Here is a 14,624-nt window from a genome sequence, read left to right as displayed (position 1 = left end):
CGCTTCAAAAAAGAAAAAGCGACTTATTGGGCATGGAGAATGTGGAGCAAAAAAAAGTAAAGGGTTTCGAGATTCCGTTATCCTTGCTGTCGACAACCATGAAGCAAAAAGATATCGACAACCATGAAGCGGGAAGATGAGATTGCTTAAAAGTATCATAAGGAGAGAGAAAGCGAAATCGAGTAGGTGACTTCCCGCATCTTGAAGAATGCTTATTGAAATGGTTTAGTCAATGTATAGGCCACAACATATCTGTTGTCATTCGCTGTTAGTCTCGGCTTTGAAGGCTCCACCGCATGTGAGACGTGGCTCACTAACTTTTAAAAATAAACGACATAACTTCCTTTTAAAAGAGTTGTGGAGAAAATGCGAGCGGTTATGACAAATTCGGTTTGGCACGGAAAAGTGAACGAAGTTAATGGTTCAAATGGCTCTGAGCACTATGGGACTTAACTTCTGAGGTCATCAGTCCCCTAGAACTTAGACCTACTTAAACCTAACTAACCTAAGGACATCACACACATCCATGCCCGAGGCAGGATTCGAACCTGCGACCGTAGCGGTCGCGCAGCTTCAAACTGTAGCGCCTAGAACCGCTCGACCACAACGGCCGGCAACGAAGTTAATGTTTTCTTATGTATTCACGGGAATTCATGTCTGCCTTTCGTTTGAAACGTATAACAAAAAAAATAAAAAATAAAACTGATACAAAATAAAATTTATTTTGGGCTCTAGTTGGTTACTTTGTGCTTTTCTTTGTAAAGAAATAGTATATTTTTGAAAATATAGCACCCCTTTTCACATGTAATTAATATTCCGAGTTTCTCCTTATTCTACCTTGATCAGTCAAAGCCGGCCGGTGTGGCTGAGCGGTTCTAGGCGCTTCAGCCTGGAACCGCGCGACTGCTCCGGTCGCAGATTAGAATCCTGCCTCGGGCATGGATGTGTGTGATGTCCTTAGTTAAATAGTTCTAAGTTCTAGGGGACTGATGACCTCTGCTTTTAAGTCCCATAGTGCTCAGAGCCATTTGAACCATTTGATCAGTCAAACTTGCGTTGAATCGAAAATTTTTTTACGTTCCTTGAACTTCGAGCTATCGGGAGTCGACTGTATCGTCTTAAAAATTGCTGTCCTAAACAAAAGTAGAATGGAAACATAGTACAACTCTTCCATTATATGTCGATACCATCTTTGTACACTGAATAATTTGTGAGCTGTTCGATGCGGGACGTGTCAGCTTTGTTCGGCGCCTCCTGCTGAAATTTCAACCCAACAGCAATTCTGAACAGAGTATAGATGTAACATGTCTCAGCTGCTGCTGCTGCTAATGCACATGATGGGGATAACTGAATCCCCGTTTAGCGGTGGAGTCCAAACGTGACAGTTACGCCTGCAGGCTGAAGTCTGTGGCGGTTGTCCTCGCGCGTAAGACTTGTTTGACGATGTTGTGTTCAGCCGCTGCACCCGTCGTTCTAGGGCGCGAATGTTTCTCTGTTGGGGACCGCGCAGTCCGTGCATAAAACAGCTGTGCAGCCCAGTGGAACCTTTCTCGAAGCGGAGGTAGCTCTGAGGCTCTAGGGAGGTCTACAAAAGGCTCGCGGGCGATGCAAAGCGAGACGAAGAGTTCTGTTCTGGAGTTACTGCAGACGGCGAGAGTTTCGGCGGCGCGGCTGTGTAGTTTAATACGCGCAGCAGAGGGAGGTGTGGGCAGGCGACAGCGTGCAGCGTGGCCGGGGGGGCGTGGCCAGCGCCGCGCCGCCCACCTGTCATAACTACAGCCGCGCACGCGCCACCGCCTTGACACGTGGCGCCCACGTGGACCCCGACTCGCAGCTGCCGCCACTTTTTTGTGCGTGTTTTTCCCCCACACTGTTTAACTCGGCACTCCGCAGCTGCAACCTACTTACTTACAGCTACATCTCGAACACCAGGCTTCAGTTCTACACACGTCTCTACTTATACCAACCCCGAGCACAGCTCGGACTGCTACTTTGCGTTAAAAAGACTGCGCCCGAATATAGATCGGGCCGCGACTTTCTCGACGAGGGAGCCACCTATCGCTAGAAAACTGGACTCATTTCGTATGAGAACAATGTACGGACGTCTCGCAGCGAGCACCTTGAATGGTGCTGCCTTCTATAGTCAATTTCTAGAATTATTTCGAAGGAAATATCAGCGAACATAACATCTGTTGTCATGAATAGCTTCTTATTAGGTCACCTTTTTTGAGTGAGCACGAAAAAGGAAGCTCATGGGAGAGAAACTGCTCGATAACTCACCTCACACTTTTTTCGTGGGAGGATAATTACAGTTTCCATCGCCATTATTTTAAACTTTTTAGTGTATCAAAGAACTGAAGTAAATATGAAAAATAAATACTCAAACTTGGCCCGCTTTTAATATGTACTACTCCTGAAGATACATAATTACACATGTGACAGTAACGCTTTAAATAATGGCATAAATGGCCGGCTTCCTAGGGCCAATATTCTTTCAAGTGGCCGGTTTCTGAAGTGTTAAACAGCGGTCACGTTGTAAAGTGATACTAAGCGTCACGAACAGTAACATCAGATTCTTAAATGGTGGAATGAAGACGTCGAATTCTGGGAGTATTCTGACCACACCTACCAATTTAAAAAAAAAAAATGGTTCAAATGGCTCTAAGCACTATGGGACTTAACATCTAAGGTCATCAGTCTCCTAGACTTAGTACTTAAACCTAACTAACCTAAGGACATTACACACATCCATGCCCGAGACAGGATTCGAATTTGTGACCGCAGCAGCAGCGCGGTTTCGGACTGAATCGCCTAGAACCGCTCGGTCACAGTGGCCGGCCCCTGTCAATTTCCAGATTTAATAGCTAACTTTGGGAGAATACTGTACTCTGAAAACTAATGACAAAAAATTCAAGAATTCATGAGGTACGTTTTTACACAGGATACTTTTCAGTTGCGTCGGGGGGGGGGGGGGGGGGGGCTGCTCACGGGAATGGTCTTGAGACCTAATCGGTTGCATTCTAGCCAGGCAAGGGTGTATACGCACAGGCTGATCTATCCGCTGTTGACAACAAATCTGACACGTTTCGGACCAAGAACTGGCGAACTGGAAGTTGAATAAGGGCAGACAGAAATGGAAAGATCCCCACTAGTTTTCAGATCAGTGTTAACAATGGCAATGCTTAACGAAATGCTGATAACTATGAGTCTCACTTCGATGTTGTATTGTGTACATTATGGCGATATCAAAGTGGAGAGAGAGTCTTACTGCTATGGTTCTTAAATCAATTACGTCACAAATTTTATAAAGTTGCTTTAGAAAAAGCTAAATGTTTCTCAATTGTATTCTAAACAACGTAATACTTACCAATATTAACAAATGATCACATAACAATACTTTATCGTAATTAAATACTCTATTAGTAATGTATATTAAACAATTTATGTATTAATTTTTATTACAATTTATTGTAGACGTCTTCGACACTTTAAAGAAAACGGCTGACGGCAAGTTGTAACTGCCGTTGAGAAGGGAGAGAGGGGGGGGGGGGGAAACATAGTAACAAATTTTGAACCCCAACTCTAGAAAGCGTACACTAGATCCACTACTGCCCTGAGAACCTATTCTACAGTATTGCTCATGTACTGGAGAACCTCATCAAATCGTTCTCGTGGAATCCGAAGTTGTGATGTAGGGATCGTGACCAAACGGTTTAGTAAACATGAAGGTGTCATGCAGATGCTCACGGCACTCACATGGGAATTACTGCAAGAAATGCCTGAGTGTTAAATTTCAGAATCAGTATTTCTGGAGTCCTGTGAAACCATTGTACATCGCTCGCCGCATATTCTGTGTGCAAGACCACTACAATAATCTTAAAAAGATTAGAGTACGTTTGGACACGTTCAGTTTCACATTTACTTGCTACATACATCAATGGAAAGGTAAAGGGGGCGTAAATAACAAAACCGAATTTGAATTTTTTATTTACGACGCATTTCGGAGACTTTGTTCCACATGCAGGTCCGTTGTATAGCTTAGGCGCATCGCTCCTAAGAAACCAAAGCTGTAGCACCACTGATAAAGTTTGCAAACAATGAGTGTTCAAAGTTCAATTGCAGCGCACTCGAGGAATTTCTCAGTGAGGATGCACAGGAATGCAGGTACTTAGACTTCATTGGATTACCGGGAACAGGGCAACTGAACTAAACACGGGAACTACCCCTTGATGATGGATCAAAGACACCGAAGGAAAGCACCGCTGTGTCAGCCTCAGTCAATGGTGTCATCGAGATGCAAAGATTCCGAAACGCTTCTCAAACAAAAAAAATTAAAATTTAATGAGAGGTTCGTTGGGTCTTTTTTTATTTACATTTCAGACAGGCAGTCACGGGAACAGGGTATCAATGACTTTTATGTGAAAAGTAGGAAGCGTCGTGACTGTTGAAAGTTATTCTAGTTTTTTTTCCTTTTCTTCTTTTATTTGAACATCTCGATTATACTTAGTATTGACTGTCATCTACGTGTCACACTGTGCAAGCTACAAGCTACAATACTGTTCTCATTTAGATGTGGCTCATAGGATATCACATCACTTCCAGAGATTTATATTAATGACAAGCACGCCCACGTCAAATAAGTACACCAGGCACTAGAGAGAAAATAGAACCAGACAAAGGTTTATTTTGAGCCCGAGAGTACATCCTTGTGACATATAAAAGAAAAAAAGGACTGTCGCAATGAATTTTAAATACAGGAACTCTATTTTAAAATGATCCCACCCGCCGGCCCGTATGGCAGCGCTATTTAATTTGCTGCCACATGTTTCTTCTATGACAATCGTTTCTATTCTCATGCTCATTTGTCTGTTCGTTCATGCATGTCAACTCATTGTAGTCGTCTTGCTACCACCGTCTGGCAGCTTACTTTTTCTCTTGTATTTCCTCAAAGAATACTTAAGTTTTCGTTGCGTTCGCCTTTTCTTTTTAGTCTCAAAAATAAATTCTGTGAACTCTTTTTGCTGTACTCGTTTTATTTCAGTGTGATGTGACTAAATAATTCATTCCGGAATATTACGCAAGTGTGAAATACTCCTGTTGGAACCGCTGTCATGGTGTTAAATAGCAGACGATCACGTGGACTCCGAAATTACATTTTGCTCGAATCGCTGTACTCAATTCGAAAGGAGTGGGATTCGAATCCCAATGTGACTATTCTGCGTCGGGTTTTCTATGGTTTCCTTAAATCGCTATAGCCAAGTTCCTGGATGGTTCCGACAAAACTACCTTGCCGTATTTTTTTCCTCATATGGCGCAACAGATCTCTATCTTTAACGACCTCAATCAAAACTTTGAACTCCGTTTTCTTATTTGCGCAGGAACCGCATGCTTAATAACTGAGAGTGAAGTATAATAGATTATTTATTTCTGTACAACCAATAAACTGTGACGATGGCGAAGAGAAATTTCTGGGAGAAGCTATCATAATTTGCGAACTCAATAAACTTTATTTGGCAAATATTCGCTTCTACCATAAAACCTCGTTAAGGATAAGAAATGACACGGTTGAGACAAGCGGGGAATTGTCGGATATTCAGTTCGTAGCCTTCTGGTGCTCAGCCAATGAACGATTGTAACGTATTTGAAACATGACATCTCGGCATGATCTGGATTAAAGTTAGTCGGTTTATTGATACATTAACGCCCATTACCTAAACTCTAAGTTAGACTGTGCTATTACAGTTCAGGACAAGTTAAGTGTAGGTAATATAAATTAGCATAAATCTAATTTTAGTTGCACAATTTGCCCTACTTTTTCCTGCTCTAGCGACCAATTCTCTCCTAAGAAAATGACTACACATCCATGCTGCTGCTTTCTATTTCCGCCCATAACTCAGGAATGATGACAACGAACCTACCAAACTATCGTATTCGAACAATTAGTTCCGGATAAACACATGGGTTTTTTTCGTTCAGCGGAAGTAAATACTGTGTTTCAGATTTCTTTGTTATTTCAATTTAATAAAAGTACGTTTCGTCACATCATAGATTAGCTTGTTCGGATTTATAATAGTACCATTTACGTGTCGTATAAAGGCAGTATAGTGTTAGCTCTCCAACGGTTTCTACCACCGTTAAAGAACTAATGTTGTTCATTTCTGATATGTATGAAAAAAAATGATTTAACCATGATGCAAGTGCGATAGACCGCCTCTATAGCCGAATGGTTTTCGTCACTGCCTTTGGTGTGGAAGTTAGATTTCTGGCAACTCCCGACATTTTTTTCTGCGGTATGGACGCCTTGATCGGGGTCTACTCATCTTCCTAAGGCCAAACGGAGAACTTCTTGAGCAATGAAGCAACGGTATCATCTACGGCTGTGGGGATTGGCGATCACATGTCCCACGATCACAGATTGCTCCTCGCACTGTGTTGTACGCAGTCGGAACAGGACTAGGGGCTAATCCGTGAGCGATGTTTACCAATACGATGGCTTAGAAAAATCAACAGAATTTTTAAATCGTGTCTCTCAAGATGATTACTAACAAAAAACACTGCACATGATGTTATTGGTATTTTAGATATCTTCTTAACTTAATGTTAGCCAACGGCCTTGCCGCGGTTCCCGTCACATCACCGAAGTTAAGCGCTGTCGAGCTTCGCCAGCGTTTGGACGGGTGACCCTCGGGTATGCCGAGTGCTGTTGCAAGTGGGGTGGACTCACTGCTTGTGAGTCCAACTGAGAAGCTACTTGATTGAGAGCGACCGGATGAGCGATGTGCTGACCACATGGAGACATTCCATATCCGCAACCAACGACGCCTATCGGGTGAGGATGACACGGCGGTCGGTGGGTACCGTTGGGCCTTGGGAAGCCTTTTCGGACGGAAATTTTTAACTTAATGTTGGACATTTTATAATAGCCTCATTTTTAAAAGCCTCTTATCGTCATGCACATTTTACTGGGCCAGCTTCGCAAACTTACGGGTTAGTGTTCGACCTGAAAGAATCACTCGCTTCAGGCTAACGATTTTTACGTCGGACATTCGACCTACTCACACTGCTGCTAATAACTCACTATGACCATCAAGTGCGCACACGTGAGAGAGCGACAGGGTCAGGTGCGTCATCAGCTGTCCTCAAGTAGTGTTTTCATAGCCAATGTTGTCTTCAATGCAGTTTTTAAGATATCAGTCTTTCGAATGGTTGGATAATGTTCCTCAGTCTCTTCCAATCTACTGTTAATATTTTCATCTCTATATAACTGTTACTCTCAACATCTTTTCTAATTTGCTTCGCATATTTTAGTAATGACCTGTCCCTGCTATTTTACGTCTCCACTGCTCCTTACAGCGCCTGGACAACCATTCCAGGATGGTGTTGCAGATGTCTCACTAACTTGCCCCTTCTTCCCGTATGGACCTTCGATATATTTTTGTCCTCCCCTGCTCTTTTAGTACTTCTGTCCTCCCGAATTTCCATGGTCCATGTTTCACTTCAGTGCGTACACTTCCAGAACACATTCAGGAACTGCTTTATCACATCCGCATCAGTGTCTGATATCAGTAGAGCTGTACACAATGCATATACCTTACACTTCAGTAGCCATTAAGTATGAACGAAACAGTATTTTTTGGGAATTCCTCAACATCACAATTCACAGGAAAACCAACGGTTAAAGAATCTGAAATATGATCAAAACAGTTTCAAACGAGAACGGAAACTAAACTTTTTTAATGAACTGTAGATGTCTGAGAAACAGAAAGGTGAAACAAAAAAATATGTTGCAAAAGACTACACAATGAACGGACTGAAAAATGACTGATCGAATTTTGGCGAGAAACTGAGATTTTAGGACATTACTGAGATAATTTCACGAGAGCAATTGAAGTGGACGGGAGCACATTCTAGTGCGGTACTCATTTCCCAGGTCGGAGTTAACGCGCCGCGAGCCAGCTGCCGTATGTCAGCTTGGGACGCATCCAAATGCATCAACTTTGACACGGCGCGCGTATATCTGCCTCCGCTCTATTCCTGGCCAGTCGCGAGAATAGCGCCAGCCAGTGCTAAAATCCAGGAATCCGTATAGAAATAAAAGGAAAGGGGACTAGAATGCTATGCTCTCGCAGTTATCTCTCTCTCTATCTGTGTGTGTGTGTGTGTGTGTCAGAGAGGGGGGGGAGGGAAGGAAGGAGGAAGGGAGGAAGGGAGAGAGAGAGAGAGGGGGAGAGAGAGAGAAAGAGAGAGAGAGAGCTGCGTCTCTTCTGAATCGGCGATGCTTTCTTTTCCCTCTCCTGTTCCCTGCCTCTCTTTTCCTCCTGGAAAAATCTTTGTTTATGTTAACCGAGAGCTTCCTGCTGAGACGTGCCTTTCATCTCACATCCTTTCGCCACCCACCGCGGCGCAGTCGCCGCGCCCTTCTCATACTGTCAAAGACTCCAGCTGCTGAAAAATAAGACGGGAAGGTTTGGTGGGAATCGGGATGGCTCCACCGGACGAGCAAAGAGAGGCGAGAGGAAGTGAAGAACTGGTAATGGCTTTAAACGGTGCTGGGAACTAAACCTCTTCTTTTATTTTTTTGGGGAAAGACAGAAAAAGGGAGTGGGACCAGTGGAGAGGGGTGTTGCATGTAAAGTGAATGAGGACATTTGGAGAAAAAAATATTGAGCTCAACACGCTGTGTCTAAGACCACACGAGGGGAGGAGTTGGGCCCCCTGAAGGTTTTCTCGATTTCTCCCTATCTGTCTGCGAGGTAATGGGCCCTTTATGTTAGCGGAACGCCTCTCAACAAGTAGCATCCATTATTTTTTCTGTGCTCTTAAAAATAGTTCCGAGTACTGCTACGGCGACGCTCATCTCAGCATTTCAGTCCTGTCTGCCCTGTCACGCCGTCCTCCTCCCCCCATCTCTGTAGCTACTACTTTTCCAGTATCGCCGCCATAAAGTTATGCGGAGATCTCACCGAAAGCTCAATTCCGGAGCGATACCTTGGGGCGGCCGGGGGAGGCCTCGACTATTTCCGTCTTCGCAGAAAGGGAAACAAAAGCGGAGCGACGAGGCGACACGCCTGGGGCCCCGAAGTCTTCCGGCGTCTCACGAACAGCGGCGGAGCAGGGCATCGACGGCTCCGTTTACGCACTGTCTGCGAAAACCGCGACGATTGCGATTCGGAGAGCTCCGAAACAAAAAAAAAAGAGCGAAAAACCGCGGGAGGGGGGAAAAAACAACAGCAACAGGGGCGACGAACCTAAATATCGCTACACAAAGAAAACGGCGGCCAGGTAGCGGCACGCGCCGCCGCAAATGAGACATTCCTGGGTGCAATATATTTTTAACGCTGGAATAAAAACAAGCGGGCCATCGGCGAAAACAAAAGCACTGTCCTCTCAGTTCCGCCGTATATAGTGGCACAAATATAAAGTTGTTCTCTCTCCTGTCATCTGCCGGTACGGTCCCGGAGGCTGTTGATGCAAACGCCGCGAACACAGCGCTCATCGTTCCTCTCTCTCTCTCTCTCTCTCTCTCTCTCTCTTTCTCTCTCTCTCTCTCTCTCACACACACACACACACACACTTTTTTTCAGCTTTGCAGTATGCTGTGCCGCAGCCCCATACCGTCATATCGGTAGAGTGTTAGAGAAAGGGTTAGAGTTACGGGCGTACAACGTCGCGAGGGCTGATGCGCGCGGCCGCGGTGCTTTTATATGAAACACTGCACAAAGGAATTTAAAAAATTGCCACCGCGCTGTGTGTGAGTGTGTACACTTGGGTTCCGGAGCGAAACACCGGCGCCTGTGAGGTGATGAAAAAGCAAACACGCGCCCGCCTGTATCTGTCTCTCTCGCCAGCTCCTGTCTGTCCCACCCCCGTCGCTGACAGCCCACTCCACCCCGTTCGCTGCGAGCCCGCGGCAATTCGTTTGCGCGTCTGCGGCGTGGAGGAATGCAAATATAATCACGAGGCGAGCCTTCATTAAGCACTCAGGGACGAGTGGCAGTCGGGGATCTTAAGCGGATCTGTGTGTGTGTGCGTGCGCGCGCCCCGTCTGTTTGTTTTTGGCCGCAAATTGCCTACGCGTTGCTGAGCGGACGCCTAAACACGCCGGGCATCTGCCCTACCTGAAGAGATGCTTCGCTCGCGCGATCGTCATTGTCTGTTCGCTATAATAACAAGGAGGTAATTTCTGAGGGACGCAGACGCACAAATACTCGTACAGTGTGTAGTACCGAAAACATTATAAATCGAGGAATGCAGGCGTGTTTTCTCTCGCATTCATCGCGTAACTACGAAAGAATACTGCTAAACCAGCATTGCTGTTGTTTTGGTCTTCAGCCCGAAGACTGGTTTGATGCAGCTCTCTACGCTGCTCTAGTCTGGTGTGTCATATCAGGCGAATGTGAGCTATCCCCGTGATTTCGTGCGTCTATAGCAATATTCTGTAGTAAGGTTTGCTTGGGTTATTTAATCTAGGCTTGTAATCATCTAATATGCGAAAAACTTGATACTTTTACATTGTGATTAATTTTTGAACTTACTACTTTGTTTATTGAACTTCAGTCCATTCTAGAGCCGATCAACCCGTGCATTTAACACAGGGGATCCAGAACTAGGTTCCACTTCGCCGAAAATCGAATATGTGAGGCGAACAGATGTTGATCAGTAACGAATAAAAGCTATGATAATGCTAGCTCTGTTAGCTAAATACAGTATAAACGACTGTGCAATATAAATTGAAATCCCGTGAAAGACTCTTCTTATTCGAATAACCACTGCAACTTACATCCTTTTGAAGCTGCTAACTCTATTCGTCCCTTGGGCTGTCTCTACAATTTTTAGCCTCCACACTTCCTTCCATACCCGAATTGACGACTTCTTCAAGCCTATCAAACCGATGCCGTCTTTTAGTCAAGTTATGCCATAAATCACTTATTTTTTCTCCTGTACCATTCAGTCCTTCTTCATTAGTTATTCTATCTCCCTACCTAAGCTTCAGCATTTTTCTGTAGCACCACATTTCAAAAGATTCTATTCTTTCTTGTCTGTGCTGCTTATCATCCAAATTACACTCCAAATACCTTCAGAAGAGACTTCCTAACATTTAAATTTATATTAGATGTCAACAAAGTCCTCTTGTTTTCATAAATGCTTCTCGTGCTATAACTGTGCTGCATTTTATATCTCCTGTAATACGGCCATTATCAGTTATTTTGCTGCCAAAACAGCAAAACTTATTCATTAGCTTTGATGTTTCATTTCCTAACCTAATTCATTTATCATCACCTGATTTAATTCAACTACGTTCTGTTACACTTGTTTTACTTCCGTTGATATTCGCCTTATAACCAGTTTTCAAGACACTATTCATTTCATTCAGCTGTTCTTCCAAGTCCTTCGTTGTCTCTGACAGAATAACAACACCATCGCCAAACGTCAATGTTTTCATTTCCTACCCTCAACTTTAACTCCCTTTCCATATTATTCTCGGTTTCCTTAACTGCTTGCTCAATGTACAGATTGAGTAACGTCGGAGATAGGCTACAAACCAGTCTCACTCCCTTCTCAACTACTGCTTCTACTTCATATCCTTCGAATCTTATAACTGGAATCTGGTTTCTGTACAAGCTGTAAATAACCTTTCACTCCCTGGTTTGTTTCTTTTTTTCCCCTTGCTATCTTCAGAATTTCAAAGCGTGTATTCCAGTCAACATCGTCAAAAGCTTTCTGCAAGTCTACAAATGCTGTAAAGGCTTTGCCTGTCTTTATCCATTTTCTATGATAAGTCGTAGGGTAATTAGTACTGGCTCTCGTGTTCCTACATTTGTCCGGGACCCAAACTGATCTGCACCTTAGAAGGCTTCTACTTGTTTTTCCATTCATCTATAAATAATTCGTGTCAGTATCTTGCAAGCAATACTTATTAACCTGATAGTTCGGTGATACTCACATCTGCTAGCAACTGTCTTCTTTGGAATGAAATCCAGACCATTAAGCTGCTTCCAGGCATTGATAAATATCAACGGGGACAGTTGAAAAAGTGTGCCCTAACCGGGTCTCGAACCCGGGATCTCCTACTGACATGGTAGACGCTCTACACGACTGAGCCATGCAGGACACAGGGGATAGTGCGACCGAGGGACTTACCTCTGGAATGCTCCCCGTGCGACTCACATTCCCAACTTACTGTCCACACAATACATTTGTAGTGCCCCTGCCCACTATACTCCTTACTCGTGGCGTTCAATCTACCGATTCCCGTAAGAGTTTGAGGAACGTGAGTGCATCCGCACTGAAGAAAATCACTGGCCGGTAAGCCTTATCTATATGAAGATGGTATCTGTTCTTTCGGACATGTCCGCTGAGAAGCGGTTGCACGTCTATTCGACCATACACATCTCAGCAGCTGCCATTCACCCTAGTCTTCTATGGCCTTTGGTGCACCACAATTTACTCGGGGCCAGTTTTGGGTAGCGTTATTTTGGTATGCACGGTAAACTTTACTCATTGCGGCATGCAAACAGTCTACAGACTCGGCAGTTTCTGAACTGCTTCAACCCTTGTCCCAAAAGCCAATTTTCATGTCCTTTTGGAGGTCAGATAAATCGCTTCGTTTCCACTGCACTGTTCTCCGCATCCCCCGATACGCTTTATATGCCATCCATTACTAGTGCTGCTCCCTGGCCATCTATGAGTGGTTATTGCACATTGACGTGGAACATTGCCGGTGGTCTTATTAACGTGACTGGGCCGTGTAGTTATTACTGCTATAAGACTGATAACGCACAGTATACGTTCAGGATCAGCTTCAACTTATGATAATATAAACTAACACATTGAAAATTCACTGAAGAGTATGATTATTCATAATGACAGGCTCTGTTAAACTGTAGATAGTGCATAGTAAAGGCTCCACCTACCTTTTGTGAGGCAGGCGCGATCTTCAATGCTCTCGTAATAGACGTGCACGTACGGCGTGTTGCAGTGTCCGCGTGCGGTGACGAAGACGAGGGCAGTTCGTGCTCGGAGGCGGCCGTCTGCGATGAGCCTCCCGACGCCGATGCCGATGCGGACGGAGACGTGGACGCCGACGGCGAGCCCGACGCCGACTGCGACATGATGCTGCTCGACGACCGTAACAACAACGACGACGACGTCGAGCCGGAGGACGCTGTCTGCGCCGACGTGGGCGACGGCGTCGTCGGCTCCGGGGACGGAGACGCCGACACCGACGAGCCTGAGCCGGACGCCGAGCCTGAGGTACGTTCTAGCGGCACCTGGCGGGGAACACAGCAACATGTGCCACCCTACAGTGTCTGTTGTAGGCCACGTAAAGTAGGTCGCAGCTCGGGTTATGTTTGGACCTATCTACTGTAATAGTATGCGTGACTCTTAACCACTCTGCAGCCAAGCATTCGAGTACGATCTGTGCCAGAGACGCCTAGTAACATTCGAGAGGAGTGGCTATTAAACAATGTGCGTCCACGCTCGTAGACTTTCTATGGCTCCCTTAAATCATTTCTCGAAAATTCTGGGGCAGTTATAGCATTTGTAGTGTTATAAACGCTTTTTTTCGGAATCTCCAAGCTAGTTTCTGTGGTAATTTCGCCATCGGTGGCGAGTTTTTATTTTAAAAACACTTGCAATATACAGGGTCTCCCAGAAATGTTGCGGCAAACTTCGAGGTGTTGTAGAGGGTGTCTTGAGGAACAAACCGACGATAGGAACCCGTGTCCGGAAACTTCATCCAATGGCACTACAGGAAGTCGAAGTTAAGACGCTAGCCCCTGCCACTAGGCCACCCTTTTGGCACAAAACGTGACTTCGTACGCTGACGGACTGTAGGCAGAACGCCTCACAGTATTGTATGTTACACAGTGGTCGCGACTGGTTACTACTATCTCCAGTGGAGAAGATGGAGCAATCTGTTGCGTGGAAAGGCCTTGTCTCCTATGAATGCGATGCTCTGTTGCCTCGGTGGATGACGGTTTAGGACACAGGTTTCCATCCGCAATTCGTTTTTCTGCTGCGACTTCTAAAACCTCCGGTGTTTTTCGGTGTGCAGGAGAAAAATGAACTGCAGATGGAAACCCGGTTCCGAAGCTGTCATTCACCGATGCAACAGAGCATTGTATTCATAGGAGGCAAAGCCGTCGTACGCAGCTAGCTCCATCTTCTTCGATGACGATCGAGACAATCAGTCTCGATCACTGAATAACAAACAACATAGCAAGAGTCCGTCAGCTTCCGAAATCAAGTTTGCTGCCGAAGAGGTAGTCTAGTGGCAGGTGCCGACCCCTACAACTTGGGCACACTGAAGTGTCGTTGGATGACGTTTCCAGACACAGGTTCCTATCCTCGATTGGTTCCTCAATACACCCTCTACAATCCCTCAAAGTTTGTCACAGTTCATTTAAATATTATGATTTTTTACTTTTTGATGTGTGTCGACGCAAAATTTGGTTTCTTTCTTCAAGATACCATGTGGAGTATAGGTGTAGATGTAGATTACGTTAGCCACATTAACAACAGTAGTATTAATTACGAATTTTTCTCCTCAGCACTGAAGAAAGGAGAAATTTTGTTTCAGATAATGATACATGTTAAAATTTAATAGAGAGGCACGATAT

At 44.9% G+C, this 14,624-nt stretch overlaps 1 protein-coding gene across 7 annotated transcripts in view; it reads left to right on the top strand.

The window, feature by feature from the left end:
• The window catches only part of LOC126190748 (homeotic protein spalt-major-like), a 544,861-nt gene that overhangs the window by 490,164 nt on the left and 40,073 nt on the right, over positions 1-14,624 (top strand). For all 7 annotated transcript variants that reach the window (XM_049931250.1, XM_049931253.1, XM_049931248.1 and 4 more), the window contains one exon: positions 12,980-13,254. In XM_049931250.1, the coding sequence (XP_049787207.1) occupies positions 12,980-13,254 (275 nt within the window). The remainder of the gene's footprint in view (positions 1-12,979; positions 13,255-14,624) is intronic.

The sequence above is a fragment of the Schistocerca cancellata genome, chromosome 6 (assembly GCF_023864275.1).
Source record: "Schistocerca cancellata isolate TAMUIC-IGC-003103 chromosome 6, iqSchCanc2.1, whole genome shotgun sequence".
In the NCBI taxonomy this organism is placed as follows: domain Eukaryota; kingdom Metazoa; phylum Arthropoda; class Insecta; order Orthoptera; family Acrididae; genus Schistocerca; species Schistocerca cancellata.
Note: the sequence above shows the minus strand (reverse complement) of the source record. Positions and strands in the feature narration are given on the sequence as shown.